The sequence below is a fragment of the Danio rerio genome, chromosome 1, assembly GCF_052040795.2.
Source record: "Danio rerio strain M-AB ecotype USA chromosome 1, GRCz13ab, whole genome shotgun sequence".
Classification (NCBI taxonomy): Eukaryota; Metazoa; Chordata; class Actinopteri; order Cypriniformes; family Danionidae; genus Danio; species Danio rerio.
In genome coordinates this window covers 25,369,001-25,396,522 of record NC_141021.1, presented here as the reverse complement: position 1 = coordinate 25,396,522, position 27,522 = coordinate 25,369,001, and the positions used below count along the sequence as shown (strand labels likewise).

Below are 27,522 nucleotides of genomic sequence, written 5' to 3'. Positions count from 1 at the left end.
TATGCATGATGCTATCTGTATCTGCTGCATTGCCTTTAGCAAAGAAAAGTCTCACATCAGTAAGCACCATGGTTCTTTTAGGTACTACAGTATTGTATTGATAAATACTGTAAATATTATCATTTATCAGTGCAGAAAATGTTTTTACTGTATATTTAGTTGCTACGCATGGCACATGGGAGCAACTCAATGCATTTAGGCATGTAGACATGGACAAGACGATCTGCTGCAGTTCAAACCGAGCATCATAAAAGGGGAAGAAAGGTGATTTAAGTGACTTTAAACATGGCATGGTTGTTGGTGCCAGACGGGCTGGTCTAAGTATTTCAGAAATTGCTGATCTACTGGGATTTTCACGCACAACCCTCTCTAGGGTTAACAGATAATGGTCCGAAAAACAGAAAATATTCAGTAAGATTTTTCAGTAAGTTCTGTGAGTGTAAATGCCTTGTTGATGCCGGAGGTCAGAGGAGAATGGCCATACTGGTTTGAGCTGATAGAAAGGCAACAGTAACTCAAATAACCACTCGTTACAACCCAAGGTATGCAGAAGAGCATCTCTGAACGCACAACAAACCTTGAGGCAGATGGGCTACAGTAGCAAAAGACCACACCGGGTGCCACTCCTATCAGCTAAGAACAGGAAACTGAGGCTACAATTCGTACAGACTCAGCAAAATTGGACAATAGAAGATTGGAAAAAGGTTGCCTGGTCTGATGAGTCTCAATTTCTGCTGTGACATTCGGATGGTAGGGTCGGAATTTGGCATGAACAACATGAAAGCCTGCCTTGTATCGATGGTTCAGCCTGCTGGTGGTGGCGTAATGGTGTGGGGCATATTTTCTTGGGACACTTTGGGCCCATTAGCACCAATTTCAGACTAGTTTCCTGAACAGGACAATGAGTTCACTCAAATGGCCTCCACAGTCACCAGAACTCAATCCAATAAAGCACTTTGGGATGTTGTGGAACGAAAGATTCACATCATGGATGTGCAGCCGACAAAACTGCAGCAACTGTGTGATGCTATCATGTCAATATGGAGCAAAATCCATACCAAATTCCAGTACCTTGTTGAATCTATTCCACGAAGGTTTAAGTCAGTTTTGAGTACGAAATGGGGTCCAACCCAATACTAGTAAGGTGTACCTATTAATGTCGCCAGTTAGTGTATTTTTCTCTTTTTTTTATATAACCAACCAAAGATTTATTTGTTCCTACAGCCGCATAAGTTCTACCTTTCTTTAGCATGTCCAGAAGTTCAACCTTTTGTGCGATTGTTAGCATCTTTTTCTACCTTTTGGGTGTTATCGCAGGTGCCTTTGACAATGCAGAATGTTTCAACAATATTGTGGGTTTTGTTTTCCAAACACACAGTTCAGCACTTCTGAGTCACACTGCTAACAATCAAAGATTTATGTACTGTAAATATGGCAAGCTAAACGCATTCTGTACAGTACAGGAGACATGGCATGGAGGAGATTGATTGAGCATAGTCTACAGCCAATCAGGACACAGAACACAATGCAATGTAAAAAAAAAATTTAATTAAAAAGCATGCCAAAATGCACTATAAAAATCTGGTGAAAAGGTGAACCGTGTTATAGCGAGGGGCCACTGTATATCTAGTACAGGGCTGTGCATCGATTCAGTTGTCCTTCAGTTCACTTTTGATTCACAAGCTTTCTTTTGGATTACATTCCCAATTACATGTAGTGATAATTAATTTAATGTAAACTCTATAAATATTCTCTTTTTATTTACTTTTTGTATTATCAGTGATATTCCATTAATAGTGAATGCTTTATTTCAGATGTATGGGCACATTTAGGACATGACCCACCTCTTCATTTAAGATGTATGGAGTAATTAGCCATAGTATCAAATATATTTTATGTTTTTATGTAGTATGAGGTGACAGCACAGTTGGGTTTTGACTTTGCTAGTTGATTGGTGTCAGCTTATTTAACTTGTTTATTGAATATGGAAGATCTTATATTCAGTATAGCATATTATAATATTCAGGGCTTGACATTAACTTTTTTGATCACCAGCCACTGTGGCTAGTAGTTTTCCAACATTACTAGCCACTCGCCATTTTCACTAGCCACAATTTTGTTGTTGGGAAAATATATTTTATATGCATAAATATGACTTTGACATGCTAAAATTACATTTCCACTTGAGTCCTCTTACATTTCACTCTTTGTGTGTCGTGTATGAGGTTGCTCAATGTGCGTGAGCAAATGGGCCTGGGTTTCAAAGTGTCATCTTAAAATTAGTTTTTAATTCACATGACTTTTCAGAGCTCAAAATTTTAAATTTACCAAATTTATCTCTGACCACACCAAATATAAATAATTAATTATTTCTTAGCCAAAAAATTTAAATGCGTTAAAACAAGCAAAATATAGCTGTATACTATACTTTTGATTTAACAAATCATTTCCTTAAAAAAAATTGACATTTAAAAAATAGTTTTTGTCATGTATCTAAAATATGCACTGTAGTCTGCCCAGGCTAAAGGTCCCAGATCACCAGTTAACTACACATAAATGGGGAGGTAATCTCTAATAAAAGCAATGTTATTGTAAAATCGATTATTAAACCATAACAAAAGTAGCTGTAAGCAAAAGAAAGCAGGTAAAAAAAAACATACAGTACCATGTGTGATAATGAAAGGATGATCACACACATGGTTAATGTTAGGCCCATTAATACAACTGTTCAAACAATGGTTAAAGCGAAAGCAACCTGTGCTGCTTACAAAAAGACAAATTGGGACTGAGACTGTGGGTGCATAAGCATAACTTTGTCAAGTCTGTTTGAAAGAGAACCAATCGCATCAGTTGTGTTTCTAGGCATGGTTGCATCACCCAAGGAAATGGGAGCGGGCATCACATCAGCTGCTAGCACAAGTAATCATTCTCTCATTCGGTATTCATCTGCTTTCTTTTGCTTGCATGAATACAATTATTTTTGTCAATCGTGCTGCTTCTCGATTCTAAGATCGCATTTGCCATCCTTATTGTCAAACCCTGCTTTTAAGAAAAACTACAATTTAAACATTGTTTTCAACCAGCCATAATGGCTACTGGGGGTGTCTGTCTAACCTACCTCAGCTGAAATCTGGTGGGTGTTGGTGGGTATTAATGTCAAGCCCTGACGATATTACATATTAGTGCTTTGATTTTAGCTGAGTTTGGTAGCCGTGCAAGTTAGGTTAATTAGGAAAGTCATTGGACAGCAGTAAATGAAAAAAAAATTCATTCATTCATTCATTCATTCATTCATTCATTCATTCATTCGTTTCATTCATTCATTCATTTTCTTTTCGGCTTAGTCTCTTTATTAAACTGTAAGTGCATAAGTGCATACACTACAGACAATTTAGCCTAACCAATTCACCTGTACCGCATGTCTTTGGACTCTGGGGGAAACTGGAGCACGTGGAGGAAACTCATGTGAACGCTGGGAGAACATGCAAACTCCACACAGAAATGCCAACTGACCCAGACGAAGCTTGAACCAGCGACCTTCCTGCTGTGAGGCGACAGCACTACCTACTGCACAACTGCGTAGCCAAAAAAAAAAAAAAAAATTTATAAACATAATAATATATATTTTTTTTAAATATAAAACTTTTTTCGTTACAGCCAAAGTAAAAGAAATAATACTTTATCCAGAAGAAAAAATGTTATAGGAATTACTCAGGAAAATGTCCTTGCTCTGCTAAACAAAACTATATTTTAAAAAGATCTACACTTTCACTGGAGGGCTAATCATTTTGCCTTCAACTGTACATTGCAGATAATTGCATTTTTGTGTAGATTCTATAAATGTACCTACCTAATAAATATATTGTAATTATTTCAAGTACTTTTATTTACTCCACAGTAACCATAAGTTAATGTAAGCTGTTTGTATGGCAGACTTGCACCCAGTATATGCTTAGACAAACAAATACACACAGAGGCAGAGGTACAGTTGTAGCAAGCATACAGCTTGCAGCATGTCTCTCTATTTATTTATTAATTTGTTCTTCCCCTGTGCTGTTTCTTTGCAATGGCTTCCGCCCACTAGGTTAAAAGACATCAGTCCTATACACCATCCTACATCCCCCTCGCCTTTGTTTCTCTCTCTTTCCTTCCCTCCCTCCCTCAAACTCTCTCTCGAGTTTTGACAGCTTCGCCTTTATGTTCAGTCAAGCCTTCAAGCCTTAGGGAGACACGAAGGCCGAGCGAGAGCAGCCCTCTCATCTGCCAGCCCTCCCTCCACAGCCAACAACAGCAAATCTCAACAATCTTTATTGCAACTGCTTTATTCATGCTGTTGACACAGGCAATATCAGTGTATGACCAGTGGAGCGTGACAACACCGTCTCGCCCGTGAAGGCCATCTGAACCTTGTGTAAGCTCTTTTTGTCCTTAACCCCTCCTGCTCTGTCTTGTCGCCTGCGTATGCCACTTCCCAGTGCTGCTTTGATAGAAGCAGGTCATGTGGGACCTTTTACACAGCGAGGTGAAATTGCCCTAGACGCCGTGTCAAACGCACCGTCTTTCCTGCGGGCAAAGGAATGCGCTTCATGAATTTATGTTCCTTTTGTCTCATCGTTATGACCCCGCTGGCTTTCTTATCATAAACTCTAACCTCTTTGTGACATCTGGTTCAGCCAGAGTTATCACTGCAGCCAGAAATGGACACAACTGAGTGAGCTGCTCTCTAAAGGCATTTTTTGCTTTTTCGTTTTCATCAGTGCTCAGAAAAATGCATTGGTTAGTGATGCGTGGTTGTATCTTTTAAACTTTTATCTTTACTTCACAATGTGATTCACAATGCAGTACATATAACAATGCATTAGCATTATCTTTAATCTTTAGGATCACAATTGAAATAGCTACAGAGACACAGGTCAAGTTGGGAGAATGAATCAACTGTATGTATTCTTATTGATGTGCTGTAGTTGTCATCTTGTAGATTATGTTATGTTAAGGAACTAACTTTTCAGAGTTCAAAAGATTTCATATAATGCTGTAACAGGATAAAGGAAGCTAGATAAAACATAAGGACATGGCAGAAACCTATGAAATAATTTTTTTATAGGTAAAAAAATGAGGAAACGGCTAAGAAATTACATTATAGAAATTTAATTATGCTGTAAATTGCAACAACAATGTTTACAATATAATCAGACCCAATAGTTTTTCGTGATTCCACTATCGCTGAATCAAACGCAAAATCAACAAAAAGTTGCACATTTTTTTGCGATCCTGCAAAATTAAATGCAAAATCATCCCAAAAAAGTTATGTAATCTGATAAAACATTCAGTTCCAAACCATATGATCTAATTAGATTTATTTCAGTTTGCAGTTAATTGCTTTACATGACTTCTAGACGTTGCATACGCAGCGAACGTGATGTATTTAAGTGTCTCTCGAAAAATGACGTCCCACCTGCGCCCTCACAATCCTAACATTACATGGATGGGTGGGGGAGCGGGGGAACTGTATTGCAACCTGTGCAGTAAGCAGACGCGGATGAAGCATGAGTGATTTACATGAGTGAAGTCATTGTAAAGATGGGATTAGACATCCTGTGGTGCGAATTGGCCAGTTTGTGCATTCGACATGCTTCAGACTGCAGAAAAAAATGGGAAACATCTAACAAACAGAGCAATGAAAGAGACAGAAAAGCAAGCAGGTTTCAATAATAGAGAATGGTTCAAGGATGACGGCTGCTGGGCGTGACCGAATTGAAGGACATTATTTGTGCTTTACATGTATAGTATGGCTGGTAATAATTCAAATCGATAAATGTTTTAGTTTAACTGTTTCGCCAGAGTTAACGAGAGGAAACGCTTCCCCGCCATTGATGCGTTTTTTTTTTTTTAACTCAATCCCTAATATTTTAGATCTATATATATTACAGGTGGGCATAGATTATTTTTTAAATCTAGATTAATCTCACTGTAATCTTGGAATTAATCTAGATTAAAATGGCTCATTTGAATTCTGCCAAAGGCATTCGGAATGTGTGTGCTACCCAAATAATTACTAATTGTAAGTCTTTGAGAACAGGTTTTTCAAGCCAGGTGGCGCATTAGACCAGGGGCTCATCTCCTGTTTTCAAAAGGCATCAAACTGCTTGAGAAACTGTTCCACTGTGATAATTGGTGATGAAAATAAATTATGTTCAATAAGATGAACTTGTGTTTACTAACTGTTTATTCAGTTAAACATGAATTTTGAACTGTAGGCCTACATAAGCTCCAAACAGCGATTTGTTTTATTACCTTAATCCGACTAAAGTCATTACTGAACTATGGAATTAAAACATTAAGACGTGAAGAATGCATATATTAGTGACATTACTGAAGTAAACACAGCAATCAAACTATAACCATCATGTAGGACGTTCCGCCATATTTTCCGACAAGATTTACACACGCGGCTCTCAGTAAAGGACCGCACACACACACACACACACACACACACAGTGCGAAATGCAGAAGTTTTTTTCTTTCCATTTGGTGCGCGTTATTAAATTACATAAAGCTCTCACCAGTCCTTACTCCTTGCATCTAATTTGTCACAAGGGCATAATTTAAACATGAGATAAAGTGCAACTGCGGAACTGCAGTTAAAGTCACCCAAACTCTTACATGAACGCACTTCCTGTAAACACCTTAATTATATTATTGTCTATTAAGGCAAATAGCTTGATTACAGATGTCCATGTAAATGCAGTCAGTAGTGTCTGCTAATTTGATTCAGACACCTCACCTGTCAGGTATGAATCCGTGCTAAAATATCAAGGTGAAAGTCATCATAGCTTGCGTAGAATAGACCCAGCTCCTAACTCAACTTTGAGAAAAAATTAACGATGATATTGTTTTTTTTAACGCAGCACGTTTACAGCGATAACGACCCACCACTAATATACTGTATATATATATTGTCTGCCAATTTCTGGTGAATACCACCACAAATTCAGTAATTTTATCACAAAAAAACTGCTTGCAATTTAATGAGTTGAATTGGCGAGGTTGTTTGACATTACATCCGGGAGCTGCAGGGAAAGCAATTCAATGTATTTTTATTTTTTTTTTCTTATGCTATTGATCAAGCTTTTTATTTAAATTATTTTGGCATTAATTTTATTATATAAGAGACACAGCTTTTTCTTATGTTTTGTGATTAGGCATGGAACAGTAACCGGTTTCAAGGTTTTTTGCTTTTTGGGAAAGTCAAGGTTTTAATACCGCTTTAATGTTCTCTTGTACCGTTCCCAAAGTATATGTAAGGTTTTTTTAATGTATTTTTTTGTGTTGTAAAGAAATCTGTTTTTGAAATTAATGAAGAGAGTCAATTATATATTTTAACTATTTAGCCTGACATGTTTACTGTTCCAAAATATTATAAATGCTTTTTAAAATAAATTTAAAATTATTTAAAATTATTTAAAATATTTAAAATTATTTAAAATTGTGTTCAATGGGGAATTTTATTTTTACCCAGACATTTAAAAATTTATTTTTAGAGCAGTAATCACGATACCGTTATACCTTGATACCTTGAAACCATGGTAATTTTATCCAAGGTTATCATATTGTCAGAAACCAGCCCATGCCTAATTGCCCTAGTGTAAAGGAGAATCCAGAATAAATACCAAAAATATATTGACCCGTTTTTACACTCTCACAATGACAGTTAAATTTATATTGATTTGCCTTGCATCAAAGCTTTTACACTATATGTACACATGCACACCTTTTTCTAATTCATGATTTGGCTTGAAGACCATCTTGTATCCTTATGCAAATATTAGATGTCCTTCCTACTATCACTTACATCAATAAAATATAAGGCACAACACACTTTTCATGTTTATGTGTTAATTCAAAACACTTTTGTTGGCTTTTATGTGTTATATCGTTAAGATAAAGGACAGGTTTACGTATGGCTAGGGTTACAGTCAGTAGTATAGATGTGTTTACAGGAATTATTTATGGGTACTTGCTTGATTTATAATAGGTACTAGGATATAATGGGTAATAGGATTATATAGGGATTCATTTAAGGGGGCTCTCACACTATGCTATCTGAACCGTGCCTGGGTGCGTTTCCCGGTTAGTTTGACAAATTTGTGTTCCTGAGTGTTCCGGATCAGGCCCAGCCATGGTTCAGTTGGCTGGCCCTGGCCCGGTTGTAAGAGATGTGCCAAAGTGCGGTTTGGTTGGGCTTTGCTTGTAGTGTGAGTGTAAAGTGCACCTGAGCCCGAAACGTAAGACACAACATCATAAACACCACAACATAAACATCACAACATCATGTAAACACAGTCACTGTCTTTCTGCCCTGCATCTGTGTGTTTGTTTTGCGTCTGTGAAAATCTGCACAAACCGACACTCCATTTTTATGCAAATTTTTACGGACCTACCCTCTTCCCCTCCTCCAACACTCCCCCCTAAACATAGCTGGACACGGCCACTTTCCTAACTTTTTCCAAAGTAGAGGTGTGTAAAAACCCTGCTGAAACAAGGGGGTTTCATGGCCTTTTAAGGGACTGTTTAATATGTATTTATTAATCATTCTTACTTTTCAATGACACAAACTGTAGTAGTTTATCAAAGGACGCAAACCCCTCGCTGCACATCAGCTGCACCTTCTGCAAACCTCCTAATACAAGCAGAATGATGACTTTTATGATCATTTATGAGCGTCAAAATTTGTGGATATGTTCTGCAAAATATTTGACTATCACTGCATACCAAATGACCATAAATTAGGGGTGGGCAAACTCGGTCCTGGAGGGCCGGTGTCCTGCACAGTTTAGCTCCAACTCTAATCAAACACACCTGCTTATAGATTTCTAGTGATCTTGAAGACACTGATTAGCTTGTTCAGGTGTGTTTGATTAGTGTTTGAGCTAAACAGTGCAGGACACTGGCCCTCCAGGACCGAGTTTGCCCCCCCCCTCCCTGCTGTAAATAATACAAAACGATATAACTAAAGCAATGTCCACTGTGCTGAGCAAGAGCGCTTCAGTTCCTGTTAAACTGAACAGTTATATCCTCAACCTCGATGACATAAGCAAGCTCAGGTTCGGAAGGTAAAGATGCAGTTTGAGTGCAGGTCTAGGGGTAGTAGTGAGCGGGGACAATCGTGCTTCGGCACGGTTCAAAGTAGCTGTACCTAGTGTGAGTACATCCTAAATATATAAACATAGAATTTAAAAGATTAGTTCACCATTACAGTATAACAAAAAATGACTTAAAAAAGTAAATAACAGTTTCTCCTCTTCAATGTCAGTATTGGACGCACTTTCATGAGAGCTCTATGATATTTCATGCTGCTGACGTATTATCTTCGATGTAATTGTGCTTTGTTTTAAACAGAGGAAGTTAATGTGCGCAGGCATCTGGAGTTAACATCTGTGCATGCTTGCCCAGTGCTCACACTGAGGAGAGGAAACTGTTCAATAAAGTCATTATTTTTCTTTTACATATGCACAAAGTATTCTAATACGTTTATAATTTTATAATATGCTGTTGCTGGATTCCATTTAAAATATCTTCATTTGATTTCTCCGGGTGCTCTGGTTTCCCCCACAAGTCCAAAGACATGCGGTACAGGTGAATTTGGTAGGCTAAATTGTCTGTAGTGTATGAATGTAATATGGGTTTCAGGTGGCAGGGCATCCACTGCGTAAAACATATGCTGGATAAGTTGACGGTTCATTCCACTGTGGCGACCCCAGATTAATAAAAAGATTAAGCCGAAAAGAAAATGAATAAATATCTTCATTTGAGTTCTGAATATGAATGAAGGTCTCAGGAGTTTGGAATGACATTATGGTGTATAATTAATTACAGAATTAAACATTTTGGATGAACTAAATATTATTTACGATTCATACAAAATGGGTCTAAGCGTCCTCATCCTGATGTTTCATTGATTCATTTAATCACAGAACTATTTTATTGAGGATTTCAGAAAAGGTCCCTGTATTACTTTTGGATATCTAGTCATTCAATTTTAGTTATTTACTGCATTATATTACTTTTACATAATGTATTTCAATCAAAAAATGGTTACACATTTTTATAAAATATTTTATTTCCCCCCACATATTGTAATGTTTGCCTGGTGCAATTATCCATGCACTGCTACAACCCGTGGAAGTCGAAAGCAATTGATTACATGCATTTTCATTATGGCACGGCAGCAGTATTTTGTCACAAATGATGGAGAAGTGCTATAACCAGGCAAACATTCATGTTTAGTCAAGCGCACTTTTGGCATTTAAAGAAGCAGTTCATGTGCTAGATCACAGCAGCCTATGCAGGTCGTGAATGTTTTTGGACAAGTTTGTGCGTATGCCTGATTTGTGCAGTTCCTTTCATAATTGTGTGCAAATAAACAAAGCTATCAGTTGCAATTCACAAATTCCGCCTCTCAGAATCTCTGAATTTTGAGCAGCACGGTGAAGTCGGCATGCTGATAGCTACTGGCAGTCTGTTCAGATTTGCAGTCTAATTAAAAACATTGGGGCAGCTCATTTATTTGAGCCGTCACTAGAGAAATATTCAGCAGTGCTGCCAAAGCGTATTAGGGTCGGTGGTGTGCGTTCACTCCATCACACTGCGCTGGGGTACGGGGATAACCCTGATGAACGACACTGTCACCAGACCCTATTGTACTGGAGCGCTTCAGACGGTAATTTACTGCCGTAAACAACACGAGGCCCTCGCAGCAACACACACTCATAGGCATGCACACAAATTTACACATTCACGTAGAAACACACACACTGAGCTATGACAGAGATGTTTTTTATCCTGCTCTCCCTTTTCTTTCTTTAATGAGGGTCCTGTTATTACCGCAATCAATCAGTTAAATCGCGAAATGTTTAATTCAGTGTGTGTTCTCACCGTAGTTGCCACAAGAGAGCGGACCGTGTGTCATTGTCAGCCCAGGGCTGTATTTCAGTTTAACACACACACACACACGCACACACACACACACAAGGATTGCATTCGAGTCTATTACGTTTCGGTGACAATTATACAAGCTTAAGTGATTTACAATCAAACGTTGATTAAACAGCGCTCCTTTTTAAATCTCAATTAAATCCAGGACATAGTTTAATCATGATTTTATTACAATTAGTGGAGTAAAATTAACCTCTGTTTTTAAGTGTAACCCACCAATACTGTGTTAAATTCCACATTAATGCAGGCCCGTATGCACAGTGGAGCATAAATGATACAGTCGCAGGTTTGGGATCAATAGAAAAGCAGCTTGAAGACCCTCATTACACAGCTCTGATAGGAGAGAGCGATGGAGATGGTCGATCTGTCCTGCCTACTCTCATTTGAAGAGACTCCATCATTCCATTACTATTGATCGTTCTAAGATATGAGAGGCACACAAAGAGCTGAAGTCATTTTCAAGAGTAATAAAGACTCGGCAGGGTAATAACAATACATATAAATGAGCATTTAAATAATGACCCGCTTCAATACGCTGAGTTTCTTCAGATCAATGAAGAATTAAAGCAGGTAATCAATAATTTTGATACAATCGATGCAGGGCTAGAGAGTATTAGCCATATATGAATTCTACTAATATATGTATTTTCCTATCACCTCTGTTGACTTCATTAAATATAATTTACACTTTTAATCTCTGAAAATTGGTAACACTTAGTAAGTACCCATTGTCACTATTAACCACTTATTACCTTCATATTATTAAGATATTAATTGTATATTTGTATCTATAAAGGACAAATTCTGCATGATCTTATTCTACATCCCTAATTCTACCCAAAACCTAAACCTAGTATACCTTAATAACTATTAAACAGCAGCAATTTAGGAGTTTATTGAGCTAAAAGTCATAGTTAATGGTTTTTAATATTGAGAATTGTACCTTAAAATAATATGTTACCGAAATGTTTTTAGCAAGGATGGATTAACTTAATTTATAAACAATTGTGAAGATTTATATGAGTAGTATTCACTGTATAGACATGTATTATTATGTTCATTTTAGGTACAGCTTAAGAATGTACATTCTCTTTAAGAATCAAAAATGTATCACAATTCATTTTAAAATGTGAAGGAGTGCAATCATTTTTGACCGTTAATAATTAATTGTTTCTTGGATGATAAATGCTTATATTAGAATAGTTTCTGGATGATGTGACACTGAAAATCATCGTCATCATTGAGTAAAAAATTTAGTTTTGTCATAACATGAATAGATAATATTTTAAAACCTTAAAAGTTATTTAACATTTGAATAATACTTTGAAATATTGATGGAATTATTAGGTGTCATATAAACCGTTTAGTTGAGCATAAGAGACTTTTAAAGCTTTGAAATATATTAGGCATGCAGGATATATTGGCGGCCATATCGGCCGATAAATGGTATTTTTAATGTTATCATTATCAGTCTGATGTCAAAATTAGGCCGATGGATTACGTAATTACACAGAACTACTTGCCTCGTGCATGCGCGGGTCAAACTTTATTATTAATGCCTTGCTTGCCATGTGTTGATGTAAGATTGTATTTAGTTTGATCGGCATATGATTATAATAAGTGCATGTGATGGCAATCAGTGCACACACACACACACACACACACACACACACATAGTGGTCCGACAAATTTTTCACAACACCCCAAACAGCAGCAGGGGAGATGTGTGCCAGTCACTGAAGTCAGTATACAGTAGGTGTTCTCAACTGTCACATTCTGTCCTTATATTATGCACTGTGTTTTTCATACAGTCATCAGTGCTCAATGCTCAGGTGCATTAAAATGTTTTTAAAATAAAATCAGTTGTTTACATTTTGGAATATTTTTAATTATAGGCTAAAGTATATCGGTTATCGAAATCTCCAAATCTTAAGAGTTATCAGAGATATCAGCCAAAAAATCCATATTGATGCATCCCCAAAATATATTAAATGAATTGTATGATTTTGTTACCTTTCATCCTAGCTACAGTGTTATCATTCAGATAAGAACAATTTTAGGATCATGATTGCAGTTTGTTTTTCAAGGTAGTTGCTTGCTTAATTTGCTCTTATCACTATAGAAATTGCTATGGTAAGTTTTTTTCTTTTAATTTATTGTAAATGCTGCTACAGAATATTATACAGAAGACTATAAAAAAAAGTGTTTACTGCTAAATCATGTAAATAAATGATTAGCATTAATAAATTAGGTCTCCCCTACTACCCTACCATTACTGTGTTCAGATTTAATGCCTGTTGTCCTTTTGACATAGGATTTCACAATTTATTACTGTTGTTCTTAAGCATTGATCCTTTATTAATGTGGTTTTATGTTTATTCCAATAATGTTGTTTGCTTTTTCTTGTCACAGCCTATTGGTGCGCTGAACCCAAAAAGAGCCGCTTTCTTCTCTGAGCGCTTCGAATCATGGGAGGATGAACAGGTGCCCAAATTCCACTATGGCACACACTATTCCACCTCCAGCTTCACTCAGATGTGGCTACTGAGGATTGTAAGTTGCACCCACACACACACACACACACACGTTTACACATGCAATCTTATACAAATCATCTTCAAGTGGCTTAAAATGCTGCCGCTAGGCTTCTTTCTGGCACCCACACGTTTGAACACATTACTCCTATCCTGTGCTCCCTAAATTGGTTGCCGATAAGTTTTAGAATTGAGTTTAATATTTTAATGTACGTTTTAAGGTATTACATGGCCAGGCTCTGACTTATCTCTCTTATCTTATTACTGTTAAAATATCTGGCAGATGTTTAAGGTCATAGAACCAGAAGATGCGAGTAGTTCCCAGATGCAAATTGAAGAAAAAATGAGATCGAGCTTTCTCTGTAGTAGGTCCTAAAATGTGGAACAGGCTACCTATGTCCATTAGAATAATTTCCAATAAATCTTAGTTCACTACAATTCCTAGATAGACCTTTTAAATTGGGAGAAAATTGATCCTAATGTACCTACAGTATCTGGTGTCTTGTTATTTATTGTTGATGCTGTGTGGTATGTTGGATGTTTTCTATGTTGTTTTATCTGTTGCTGTCTATTTTTGTTCATTTGCTTTTAGGTTTGTTCAGCAGAATGGTCAACAACTGTTGTTTTATTGTGCTGTATAAACTAACTAACTAACTACCCAACCTAAAACTCAATTGAATTGAGTTTCACGCTCAAATGTCAAGTGCTGCAAACTACCAAACAAAATGCTCCTTCACCATTTCAAAAATCTTTTTATAGCCTCAAATAGGAAAGCCTGTTTCCCTGCCATCTGTCTGCATTATTTCACTTCCTTTAACGTTTATTTTTACATTATCTGTTTATGTAGGACAAATAAATGGGACATGATCATAATTGTCTAAATGATTTGCCACTTTTAAAGGGTCTTAAACCAGACAGCGGCTCAGTGGTTGCAGCAAAATGTTACGCATTTATCATGTGATCTGCCGCGAAACGCATTGCAACTAATTGTTGTTTATAATTGGGCATGTGTGCGTGCTCAGTCAGGTTGATTTATTGTTATATTGAAATGTAGGCCTTATCTGCATACTAACAAACACGCAACACATCGCTCATCTTCCCTTCATCCTTTGTGTTCTAATATCTGCCGAGAACAAAGATGTGGCACTCTGGAGGAAAACACTTGGTTTTGCATCAACATTTTGCTGAAGCACAGTTTTGTTAAGTTAACAGTTCTGTCTTAGATTTACGTTTATAAAGTCTAATAATGCTTTGTAGCATCCTTAGCCTCTGTATAGTTTGTGTTCTTTTCACAGTAGTTGTTAATGTGTCATCGATAGACCATTTTGAGATATGTAAACTTAAACATACATTGTATGTTTTTTATTTGCATATTTAATTTCTATGGCTTTCGAAAATCAAAAAAGAGCCACATATTGATAAATAATGTTATGATTTCTGTTTAAACAGTAAGTTATGAAATAGTTTGATAACAAGCAGGAATTGTTCATGGGCCAATGACATCACCACTTTGAAATGGTCTATTCAGATATGCCTTATTAATTCCTCTGTTGACTTGCTCTGAATATAATCTTCATTTTAATAAATAACTGCAATATCAAAATACAAATTTAGTCCTATTTTTCAATATATATCCATCCTTGATGAAACATTTATAATGTTCACATTTATAATATTAATAAACATTTACAAAGATTTATATGACTCAATAGTAATGAATGTTTACATCTTAAATTACACGAGCACAGCTTAAGATTGCACATTCCCTATTCTCTTTATGCTTTAAATAAATAATACTTCATCGTTTACAACATTTTAACGAAGAACAGTTATGTTAACTAAACAGTTGTATATTAACTTTGCTGTATCCTAAGCCTTTATACAATGTCAGTTGCTCTACATTTAAATTAGGTCCATGTTTTATTTTCACATACATTTTTAATGTGTCATCTATTCGCATATTCCTTGTAAATTCTACTCACAATGAAAGGAAGCTAGAGGTCACTAACCCATTCCCGGCCATCCTTGTAATTGTTACAGTTTTTCACTTTCATTGCCATTCCCTGTAGGCCCATTGTATTGATCCCATCCCATTATTATCAGGCTTATCCCAAATCCACTTCTCCAAACACCCTAATTCATGTACCATAGCACAAATCAACAGCCTCGTGATATCGAAGCACTTGACAGCAAAAAGGAGGGCGGTAAATTCAGTCAAGCACCCAAAAGCCTTTGCGTAATTAGGGTATTTTTCTTTCATGGTGTAGCTTTCCAGGGTGCTATACACTCTAATTGCGTCCTTCTCATCGGGGAGGTATTGTTTCAAAAGAACCACCTATTGATTCTGCACAAACAAGATTAAGCATGATTAGAAAAGAACAAATAATGCGCTTCCAAAGGCTTTACTGTCTGACCTGGGTTAATAACAGGCTTCTTTTAGCATTCAGGTCTGTCTTTTGGAGAAGAGGATGTCATTTAGTGCACACAAATTAGGATCATATTGTATAGGGCTTTGTTATGAACAGCAGGCACAGATGCTAAAAAAAAGAGATACTGACTGGGTTGCACATATTGAAAAATGTTTAAATTGGAGGCTAGAGATTGATCAAAGTACAGTAGACTCCTAGTTATTAACGGCCTGATCTTTGTTCAGAGGAATTCACCCTCTAGTTGTTTTAGCTCCCAGCATGACTTTTTAATATTCGTTTTAATGTGAACCTGTGTGGAAATTCAGATTTTTTTGTTCTCTTTTATTCTCAGGAGCCCTTCACAACATTCTTCCTGAATTTCCAAGGTGGAAAATTTGACCACGCCGATCGCACTTTTTCCTCAGTGTCTAGAGCCTGGAGAAACTGCCAGAGGGACACGTCTGACGTGAAGGTATGTTCATGTATATGCATGTCAGTGTACACTGTTATCAAATGTATCAACTTTCAAATTTGAATAGTCATTTATTTCAGAAAAACGATCTCCGTCCACACTATACAGCCTAAAACGGATGATACGTGACCTTTCACACACTGAACATGCACATATTTTGCTGCCATCTTGACTTGCTTTCTACTGGAAGTGTAATGTCATATTGACCCTTTGCTAAGCCCCGCTCTTCTTAGTTACTTGTTATGCCTGTTTAGCTTTCGTGCCTGGCACATCTAATACAATATGTATGCGCCAGTGTCAGACATTCACAGCGATATAATTAGTCATTTTTGGCCAACAGGTGAGATATCTGACAAAGCCAGAAAAAAAGTGGGCTGTAGTATGCATTACAGGTGTATATTCAAGACATGCAACTCATTAGAAAAATAATAAAATCAAAATTGAAGCTAGGTAAGCCTAGCGGCCTCATACACTGACCATTTAACAGCTTAGTTCATGCACAGCAGTAGAGGTGGAATTTAAAAATAATTAAATAACAAATTAACCATGATTTCCCTTTTTTATCCAAAAAACCTGATAGATTAATTGTTGTGCTATGAAATATAGCGTTATTAATTGACGAGGAAATGCGCATTGAAAGTGCTTTTATCTAATTCATTAATTGGGAAAAAAGGCCAGAAAGGGCAAATTGTTGGATTTGTGCCAAATATTAGCATCGTTGCCCCAATGTACAGTACCTATAACTGTCAGTATGTGTGTGCTTTTTATACCATTTCTATTCTAATTTGCAGTTAAGTGGATAAAATAAATAAATTGAAATGCAAATGAAAGTATAAATAGCAGAAGTGAACAAATAGATTTTTCCTACCAGCAAATATTTATCAGTCACCAAATATAAAAGCAGACGCTAACCTGCTATAACATCATCACCAATGACTAAATCTCCAAAAGACTGAGAAAAACATGAGTGAATTGCAGCTCTAACATGGGCATGAGGGTTATAAATGATTGAAAAATAGCTGCGGGTAAAATATATTGATCACAAGTGCTCAGATTGTGATCACATCCCGTTTTTGTTCTGTTGATATGTAATTTCAAATATTCGTAGTTTTAAACAGATGGATATATGATTGCTATTACTATGACTTCTATTGCAAGGGGTTAAACAGAGCAGTGCTCATAATATCAAGTAAAAAAAGAGAAAAAGACAGCTGGAAAACATAAGCTGCTTTGTATTTTTGCAGGAAACACTGTTTGAGTGTGTGTGACTCATTGAGAGGTGTGTTAGTTATTGTCGCCTATCACTGAATGTGTCAGGAATATCGAAAACAAAATTAACTTAACCACGCTCTTTTTGCACCACCTCGTCCAAACGTTTAGAATATCGGGTATCAGATTTGCACAATCCATATGCTCAACGCTTTGGCTTGTTCCTCTTGCTCGAAAGCTTGACAGACCTCCTGTGCGTAGCTACGATTGCTAAGCCATGATTGGTGTGTGGCGGTTTTCGGGTGTGGCTTAGCGAAGGGTCAATTATCTGGACTTGACAAATCAGGAAGCAAGTACTTTGTCTTCCTCTATTGGATTGCGTCCGGGAGGTTTGAATTACAGTCTTGCACTCAATGGTCAAACCACATTTTTCAGACCTTTACGTTAGGTCAAAAGATTGTTCCATAGCAAAAGTGTTTTATTTTTTATTGTTGATAATGTTGACTAACGTTTTCAGCCTTTTTTTGTTTAGTTTATCATTAACGCATCAATATTTCTACACAGCTGTGCTTATTTTTTTTCTCAGTCAAGCATCAGCCGATCCCTGGCCTGGTTTTGGTTTTGGTCTTCCGCTGATATTTTGTTTTTCACAAATGTGGAGACTATTACATGATTAGACGTTTCTCTAGTGAGTTGACTTCCTCTTGGTAACCGGAGCTTGCTGGGACGTGGTGTGAGGGCAGTCGCCATGGATACATGGCAGTTCTCTCTGCCCGGCTGCCCCCATCACCTCTCCATAAAAACTGGCCCTAGCACATGTACGGTCACAACCAATCCTTGTCATGCTACCATGAAAGCGTCAAGGGTCCTTGATCAAAGCTTTAAACTAATCTTGATTTCGAACTTTCCCCCATTTACTCCCTTACACTCTCTCTTGCGAAACCCTTCATAACACTCTAACCCTCAGTTGAACCTTTTGCCGTTCAGTCTCAAACCAAAGTCAGACAGCAAACCCGACTGCGCACTGTAGCCCTTTAGAGGCCCTTAAAGTGCTCGACGTTGACTTTAACAAATGTCCAGACCTCTTGAAATATTCATTACAACAGACAGCCATTTTGTTAGCACGCTCATTGCATGCTGGCGTTTTTCAGGGGTTGATTGCTCTCATTTGAAATCAAGACATGTGGCTCACATTACATAGTCAGACTTGATACCGAAAGCTCACTCAAAGCCCAGTTAGATTTTTTTGTAAGGTTGTCACCATGAATCAGCATAACAGGATTGGTGAACATCAAAACTGAATAGAAGACTTGACTGAAAACATCAAAATCACCCTTAATATATTTGACTTTGAAGCTGTGGAACATTTCAAACTTGCTTCACTTTGCTCACTCATGCAAAAAAGGTCTGATAGGTGCAAACGAGAAGCAAAGAAGTGCCTTCAGCTGCAATAATGTATCAATTTGCCATGCTGTTATCCCTTTTTTCTAAAAAAAAAAACAAAAAGCACAGCAGTCCCCCACATTTAGAAACACCCCCTCATTCTACTGAGGGGTGAAAAGCCTTTGGCAGTTTTTGTGTCCAGGCTAAAGAGAGCTATAATGGCCTAAAGCCACACTGATCCTGTCTGTCTCTAGCCAGGCAAACTCTGGCCTAACCTTTAACCTCCATCCCCTGACCTCCACGCACTAGGCTGAAGGCTGTGTGGACACTGAAAGTTTCCCCTCAGGGGAATCAGAGGAGACCTAAGAGGGGGCCCAGGAGCACCCCTCTCTATTGACCCGCAGCAGGACAGGATTTTGGATCACAGGTTTTGCCCTCTGACCAGTTCTTCTCAAGGGCCATTGCACATAATAGCTCCTCCCGTACCCCTAGTCCTGCTCTCTCTCCCCCACCACTGGTTAAGTGGCTCTAGATCTTTGTGCCGCCAGTGAAGACGCCACATTTACGCCAGACTCCATACATGAACCTCAGGGCGCCTGGTACCATTGTAAAATTGTGACCTTTTTGTTTTAAAGACTTCAGTTTTAAAGAGAAGAACAGAATGAAGCGAGACGGGGGGCTAGTTTTGAACTTCCACCATTTGTTTGCTTGCCTAATTGGCCACTTTCTTTGCACTATGTGCTTTGTTTTACACGCACAATAGATGTATATATTTTAAGTTTAGTGCTGTTCCATTTAATATGAATAGTTTTATAACATGCATGTTTAATTTTAGGTCCAAAATATTATTAGTTGACATGTAAACATTAACGATTTTTTGATACAATATTTTTTGGATGCCGGTCAAACTTGATAGTTCACCCAAAGGATGTTTCTTTAGAATAATAGCATGTTTATTTTTCTAGGACTAACTTTACACTTAAGTTTGTCTATAAATAGATGAACACTGTAAGAAATTATGATTTTCAGAGAGACAGGTGTAATTAGCGATTGACCGAAATAGATACACTCACCAGCCACTGTATCCAACTGCTAATTAATGCAAATTTCTAATCAGCCAATCACATGGCATCAAGTCAATGCACTTAGGCATGTAGACATGGTCAAGATGATCTGCTGCAGTTCAAACCTAGCATCAGAATGAGGAAGAAAGGTGATTTTACTGACTTTGTGGCATTGTTGTTAGTGCTGAGTATTTCAGAAACTGCAGATCTACTGGGATTTTCATGCACAACCGTCTCTAGGGTTTACAGAGAATGTTCTGAAAAAGAGAAAATATCCAGTGAACATCAGTTCTGTGGGTCTCTGTTGATGCCAGGGGTCAGAGGAGAATGGCAAGACTGGTTTAAGCTGATAGAAAGGCAACAGTAACTCAAATAAGCACTCGATTTATGCAGATGAATGCATCTCTGAACGCACAACACATCAAACCTTGAGGCGGATGGGCTACAGCAGCAGAAGACCAGACTGGGTGCCACTCCTGTCAGCTAAGAACAACACAAATTGAGGCTATAATTCACACAGGCTCACCAAAATTGGACATTAAAAGATTGGAAAAATGTTTCTTAGTCTGATAAGTCTCGATTTCTGCTGCGAAATTCGGATGGTAGGGTTAGAATTTTGCATCAACAACATGAAAATATGGATCCATTCCGCCTTCTAACAACGGTTCAGGCTGCTGGTAGTGGTGATGGTGTAATGGTGTGGGGGATTTTTTCATGGCACACCTTGGGCTCATTGGTACTAATTGAGCATTGTATCAAAACCACAGCCTACCTGAATATTGTTGCTGACCATGTCCATCCCTTTATGACTATAGTGTTAATCATCTTCTGATGACTACTTCTAGCAGGATAATGTTCCATGTCATAAAGTGTGAATAATCTCAGACTAGTTTCTTGAACATTACAGTGATTTCACTGTACTCAAATTGCCTCCACCGTCACCAGAACTCACTCCAATAGAGCACGTTTGGGATGTGGTGGAATGGGAGACTCACATCATGGATGTGCAGCCGACAAATCTGCAGTAACTGCATGTGCTATTATGTCAATATGAACTAAAATCTCTGGGGAATATTTCCAGTATCTTGTTGAATCTGTAATTTGATGGATTAAGACAGTTCTGAAGGGAAAAGGGCGGGGGGGTCCAACCCGATACTAGTAAGGTGTACCTAATAAAGTCGCCAGTGAGTGTATTCAAGCCAATGCTAAAGGCAATTTTTACTTCTGCGTCAAGTACATGTGGTAGACATGACGTAGCTTTCATGCATTTGCATACCCTTCTGACTTGAACCCTGATTTCATACCTTTCAAAAAATGTAACTTCACGATATGACGATGCAGAGCATATGATTTGTAATTGGACTTGATGGTGGTGACAAGTTTGGCTGGAGCCAAAACTGTGGAAGCAGAGCAAGGCTGGTGACATGAGTGTTTAACAAGTCTCCAAGTACAGTGGATGAGCTTCAGAAGAATATTTTTGTTTTGTGTTTATTTTATGATTTACATTGTTAACCATTCGCCGGGTACCACTACTACATACTACCACTGCATCTCACGTATTTCTGGTGTAAACTCAAAACACTGGCAAAGAAACTCGACAATGGGGAACATAGAAATCCCACTGTCTACTAACATTTCTGAGGTGTGATTACAGAGTGATACAGTCAGAACACAAAAGTATAAACACTCACAATGGCAGTGAGTAAGTGTAAGATATGCATTGTCGTGAGGTATGGAAATCACATGAGACAGAAGTATAAATCAAGTCAAGTTAATTTTAGGCAGATAATTGTACATTTATACCCACTCAGTTTAATTCTTTTTTAACGCATGCCATATTTAATTCACTTTAGTTTAATTCATCCAATGACCTATACAATAATAAAATAACAGAAACAGATATGGGAATTAGGGCTGCGCAATATTTTTTTTTTTTAGCATTGATATATCAATGCATGTATCTGCACATCATTAGATTAGATTAGATTATTTTTTTAAATATTAAAAGATAAAGCTTTTATTCAATATTGTTATTTTTGTTTATTATTTATACACTGTTGACCATGGTGTTTTATGTTTGATTGTTTAATTTCTGTACCTGAATTCTGTTAGACTCTTTTAGCTGTGCTCTGTTGTATTTATATATGCTTTAATGTATTATAATTTATGCAAATGCACTGCATAGAAAAAGACTTTATCATCCCAATCTATCTAGATGTATAAATCTTTCCAAATAGAGCTAATCAATTAATCGGGTGAAATTAAAATCATATCACAGAAAAGCCAAACATGGCAGTGCCAGATTTTTCCAATATTATGCAGACCTAATTGGAATCAAAATAAACACACCACATTTAAGCTCTGGATTCATTCACAAGAACTATGTTTCCCTCATAAACTGTTTGTAAATTTGTGAAAAAACTGTTATGTACTGTATGTGTTTTTACTTTTTGTTTCTCCTACAATGAGAGTAAATGAAGATGTTCAGTTATTTCTGTAAAAGCAGCTTAATGTTAATAAGATTTAACCTTCATTAAATCTTTAACTTTCATTAATCCCACTTTTCTTAGAGCGTTTAAAAAAAATTGACAGCCATGCATTTTATAAAGGAAGATAGGGATTTAATGCTCTTCACCATGCTTTGACTGTAGTGTGCCTTTGATGTTCTTTATCAGTATGGCACGCAGTTGCTCTATTTATGAAGGCTTTTAACTTGGGTATAAAATTATAGTAGCTTTAACTTTATCTCTCACTCAGTGACACCATGGCACAGATTAACAGCTAAAGATTCAAAGAGATTATATCTGATTCCTTTATTGTTAATTGCGGTTTAATACGTTCTTTTATTGTATAGGCATGTGCAGATATTCTTAAAAGCTGATACACCTATTCTCAAAAATGTGTAATTTGTTTTAGGTAATTTTTGTTTGTACTCTGTAAAACAAATTGTAACTCTTTATTTTGATGGTCTCTTTGAGTATTAGTAGACTGTCTCCGTAATATCTGTTGATACTGCTCCTTCAACAGACATTTAACTGACTATGAGAAACTTTGCAAGTACATGTCAACTTACGCTAACCCCAACCTAACAGTCTATTAATAATCTAATGAGAATTAGTTGGCATTTAGATGAAATGTAACTTAAATTCAACAAATAGACCATAAAAATAAAGTGTGACCAAATAAATTACAAATATTCTCATTTAGATATATATATTTTTTTACCTTGAGAAGTGTTTATGTTCATTTTTAAACAATACAACACTATTGTTGTAACTTGAGATGAATTAAGAAATTAATATTTGATGGATAAATTATGATTTTCAGTCACAACAATGAAGTCATAAAAATATATATTCTCACCAAGTCTTTAAAAAATGCTCTGAAAGAATCATTATCAGACCTCTATAGAATGCAACAATGTTTAACATTATAATGTTAACCCATAACTAATAATACCCCAGAATTTTCAAGTGTTCTCTTTTTTTTTCTTTATCTATAGTTGTACAGTAAATAATGTCAAAAACATGTATGCATAAACACGATTTTCCTTAAGTCTTTGCCTGACAGCTCTACCAAATGGTTGAGCATGTTTTGACTGTTTTAAAGAAGGATAGTTTACGCACACAGCATTGTTGGTTTACAAAACAATCAATCAAACAAATATAATCCATTTGCACTACTACACTTAATTTTGGTTTTATTGTAAAAAAAATAAAATAAAATAACAAGAAAATGTGTTAAATGAGAGTCTGAAATATTTTTAGCTTTAGCAAAAAGTTATGATTTAATATTCAAAAATGTTTTATTTTGATTGTTTTTTTAAATAAATTGATCTTACACGTTTAATCAAAATCAAATTGCAATCACGATTTAAAAGTTGCGATTAGCTAATCTCAAGGGCCTAAGATATAATATATATATATATTATTTTATATATTTATTATTTTAATTTCCCCCACCCAGAGCAAATGCGTGATTGTCATCTGTGTATGACAGTCTTACTAGTCAATTGAGTGAGCACACTTTTGTTCTGCCTAATCAGAATTGCGCAAATTGAGTTCAACTGAACTATGCGGAATGTCCACAGTAAAACAAACAAACGGGAAATCAAGAACAAGTTGGATGATGCTTTAGAAGCATTAACAGACAAATTAATATCAAGGAAAAACAGCATGCCGGTAATATGGGAATATTTTAGTTTCAAAATCAAAGACACTGAACAATATCAGGTCATTTGTAAGAGATGTCACAGAATTGTTGCCACAGCATGAGGAAATACAACAACCACCACCTAAAAAGCACCACAGGCGGCTATATGAGGAGTGTCTTGCTAAAAAGTGAACTAAAAGTATTGCCAGTGACACTCAATCTAGTAAGTAGCAACAACAAAGTACAATTTCAGAGTTGTTTTCAGCTGTTACACTATGTGAAAAAACATTACAAAGGTACCAGGAGATAACTAACGCAAGAGAAAAATTACTGTTTAATTTCTGAATGTTTATAAACAAATTTAAATAAAAAGTTGGAGCTAGTTAATATCTTTTCAGCTCTTTTTTTAAATAACACTCACTGCATTTTAGCAATAAGAAGCTATGATACAGAATATTAGAAGCTTGATAACAAAATTAATTAGCAAATTAAATCGAAATTGGAATATCAGTTTAAAAAAATCACAATTAGATATTTTCACCAAATCGCACAGCCTTATTACAATTAATATTTTCTGATTTTCATAGTATATGAATTAATTCTGGTACTTTTACCATGAACCAACATACAGTATCAGCTATTTGGTAGAGGTTGATATTTTTTAATTGATGGGATGTGTTGGGAAAAAATGCATTAACTGTGTTAAATAGTGACATTAGGAGTTAAGAAATGCAATCCACACATTTTTCATGGTGGGGCAGTTAAAGGGTTAAAATGTTCAGTGTGTCAGCTGCCCAAAAATGTATGAATTACCAGATGAATAAAGATTAAATAATTAATTTGGTTATTATTCCTAATAACCTTTTTCCATCACCTAATAATGTGAATGTATAGTTAAAATGCAGTTTATATTTGCCTCTCTTACAGGAGTTGATCCCTGAGTTCTATTACCTCCCCGAGATGTTTGTCAACTCCAATAATTACAACCTGGGAGTGATGGATGATGGGACGGTGGTGTCAGATGTGGAGCTGCCGCCGTGGGCCAAGAGTCCTGAGGAGTTTGTACGCATAAACCGACTGGTATGTTCACTTGCTGCGTCTCTCTCCATCTCTCTTTATCTCCCTTATTAAATTGCTTTTAAAGTGCTGATTGCTAGTGGCAATGGTCAGCGTGTCTGGCTCTTTGTATCTGTGTGTGTGTATGCTAACGCTGTGACCTGTTTTATGCTGATAATTACAACTCTGATATCTGTCTGACTCTCCCATTAATCATCTCTTTCTGCATCACACACATGCACATGCACACACAACCCCCTCATGCAGTGATGCCGTTCTAACATGCTCACAGACATTCACACACTTTCACCATCTGTGTGTGTGGTTGCACAGACTTTAGCTGTTTGATCACTATACACCATTTCAATGTGGCGATGTCATTGGCCCATAAACATTTCCTGCTTGTTCGCAAACTATTTCATAACTGTAACAAGAGGCAATTCAATAATAACTTAACGTTAAAGAGTCATCATAACATTATCTATCAATATGTGCTCTTTTCGGGATTCTCGGAAGCTATAGAAATTAAAAAGCTAATACAGGAAATATGTTAGGACCTTTGTTATTGTCAGGGTTTCCGTGAGGTCCTAAAAAGTCTTATATTCACTGTTCTAGGTCTTAAATATTTTTGCACAGGTATTATTTTTCCAATGTCCATGTAACGCTACATCTAATGCGCTTTTAAATTCTTTTTTGTTGTTGTTGCTTGGTTTTCGTTGTGTTGTAGTTCTTTATTTCACTAGTCCTAATGTAGTTTGCTATATTACAACTACAAATGAGACCAACTTGCATTAGCCAATCAGCTTTCTGTTATTGAACTCAGTCCACGAGGTGAATGTGATGTCATTGCTGTGTTTGTGGAGGTTCACTTTCTGTGGCCACGACATGATTTCGGATGGTGGAGTTAACAGATTTTGGGTGAACAGTTCTCGCGGCACTGCGTTTAATTTAAGTTAAATATGAATCACTTTGAAGAAGTTTTGTCTGAAACAGTACACCTGTACACACATATTAATATTCCGTTCATGTATGATCATCATAGAGATATCCAGATGACCAATAATTCTTGGCTAGAAATTGCAACAGCGGAGCAAAGGAGGAAAGTTGTTGTAAAAGTTTGGAAAAACCTGAGGGATTAGTTTATTAAAACAAACAAAACAAAATAGATGCCATGGCAAAGGTAGAGACCTAGATGATTTTAATATTACAGAATATGTTTTTCCACCATTCATAGGTTTTATACCAATGTATATAGAACAGTTTTGAAGTTAAAACAACGTATTAGCTGAAAACTAAAATTAAGGAACAAATAATGTCTTTGATAACTGAAAAGGAATATATGAACCTATCGGTTTACAGTATACTGATGCCCATTTTCTAGGCTTTATTGGTGATATTGGACAGGATTGTTGGAACACTATTGCCTTTTTAGCATGAGTATAGGACAGAAACTAGCCAGACAGTAATGTGTGAATTGTTGAGTGGGCAAAAAATAAAAATGTCAGTATTTTTAGGAATTTATTTATTTATTTTTTATTTATTTTTCATTTTTTTGCTTTTATTCTTGCCATAATAAAAAATATAATTGGAGAGCAACCCATTTTATCTTGTCATTGATATGTAAAAAGTAAAACTTTTCGAGATATGAACAAAAGCAGGTGATGCATCAAAATTTGATTAAAAAAAACTTAAATGGTTATAAACTTTATAATCATTATAATAATTTATTAAAAGTAATAAGATTAATTAGTTTAAAAATCTTGAAAGATATTAATAATATGAAGTAGTTCCGGAAACATATTACTTCTGTTTATCCGTGTGATTTTACGGTGGGTTTCTTTTGACTGCCCCCTGTTGTTTTAAAGAATATCACAACAGCGAACGCATCAAGTATAAAAGCCTTGTCCATTTCGTGAGGTACTTGCACAGTTAGCGGAGGTGCTCGATGCGGCACCAGGCAAAAGTATAAATAAGGCCTAAGAAGTTTTTTTTTTTTTTCTGTAGGTCAATGATGTATCTAACTGTCTTTAGTCCTCTTCAATTTAAATAATTTTATTTTACCACAAGCTTTGTGATATTGCATTTTCTCTTTGCAAGTTTTTGATATTGTGATTTAGGTCTTAAATTAAATACTTAATGCTCTTAAAAAGGTCTTTAAAAGTCTTAAATTTACATTATGATATCTGCAGAAACCCTGTATTGTGTACATCCCTCAAAATGGTCTATAGGATGAAGCTCTGGTTGCTCCT

At 36.4% G+C, this 27,522-nt stretch overlaps 1 protein-coding gene across 7 annotated transcripts in view; it reads left to right on the top strand.

The window, feature by feature from the left end:
* Positions 1–27,522, top strand: part of lrba (LPS-responsive vesicle trafficking, beach and anchor containing) — a 410,338-nt gene that overhangs the window by 297,431 nt on the left and 85,385 nt on the right. For all 7 annotated transcript variants that reach the window (XM_087237193.2, XM_087237191.2, XM_087237187.2 and 4 more), the window contains exons 44-46: positions 13,408–13,548; positions 16,290–16,409; positions 25,145–25,297. In XM_087237193.2, coding sequence (XP_087093319.1) covers positions 13,408–13,548; positions 16,290–16,409; positions 25,145–25,297 — 414 coding nt within the window. The remainder of the gene's footprint in view (positions 1–13,407; positions 13,549–16,289; positions 16,410–25,144; positions 25,298–27,522) is intronic.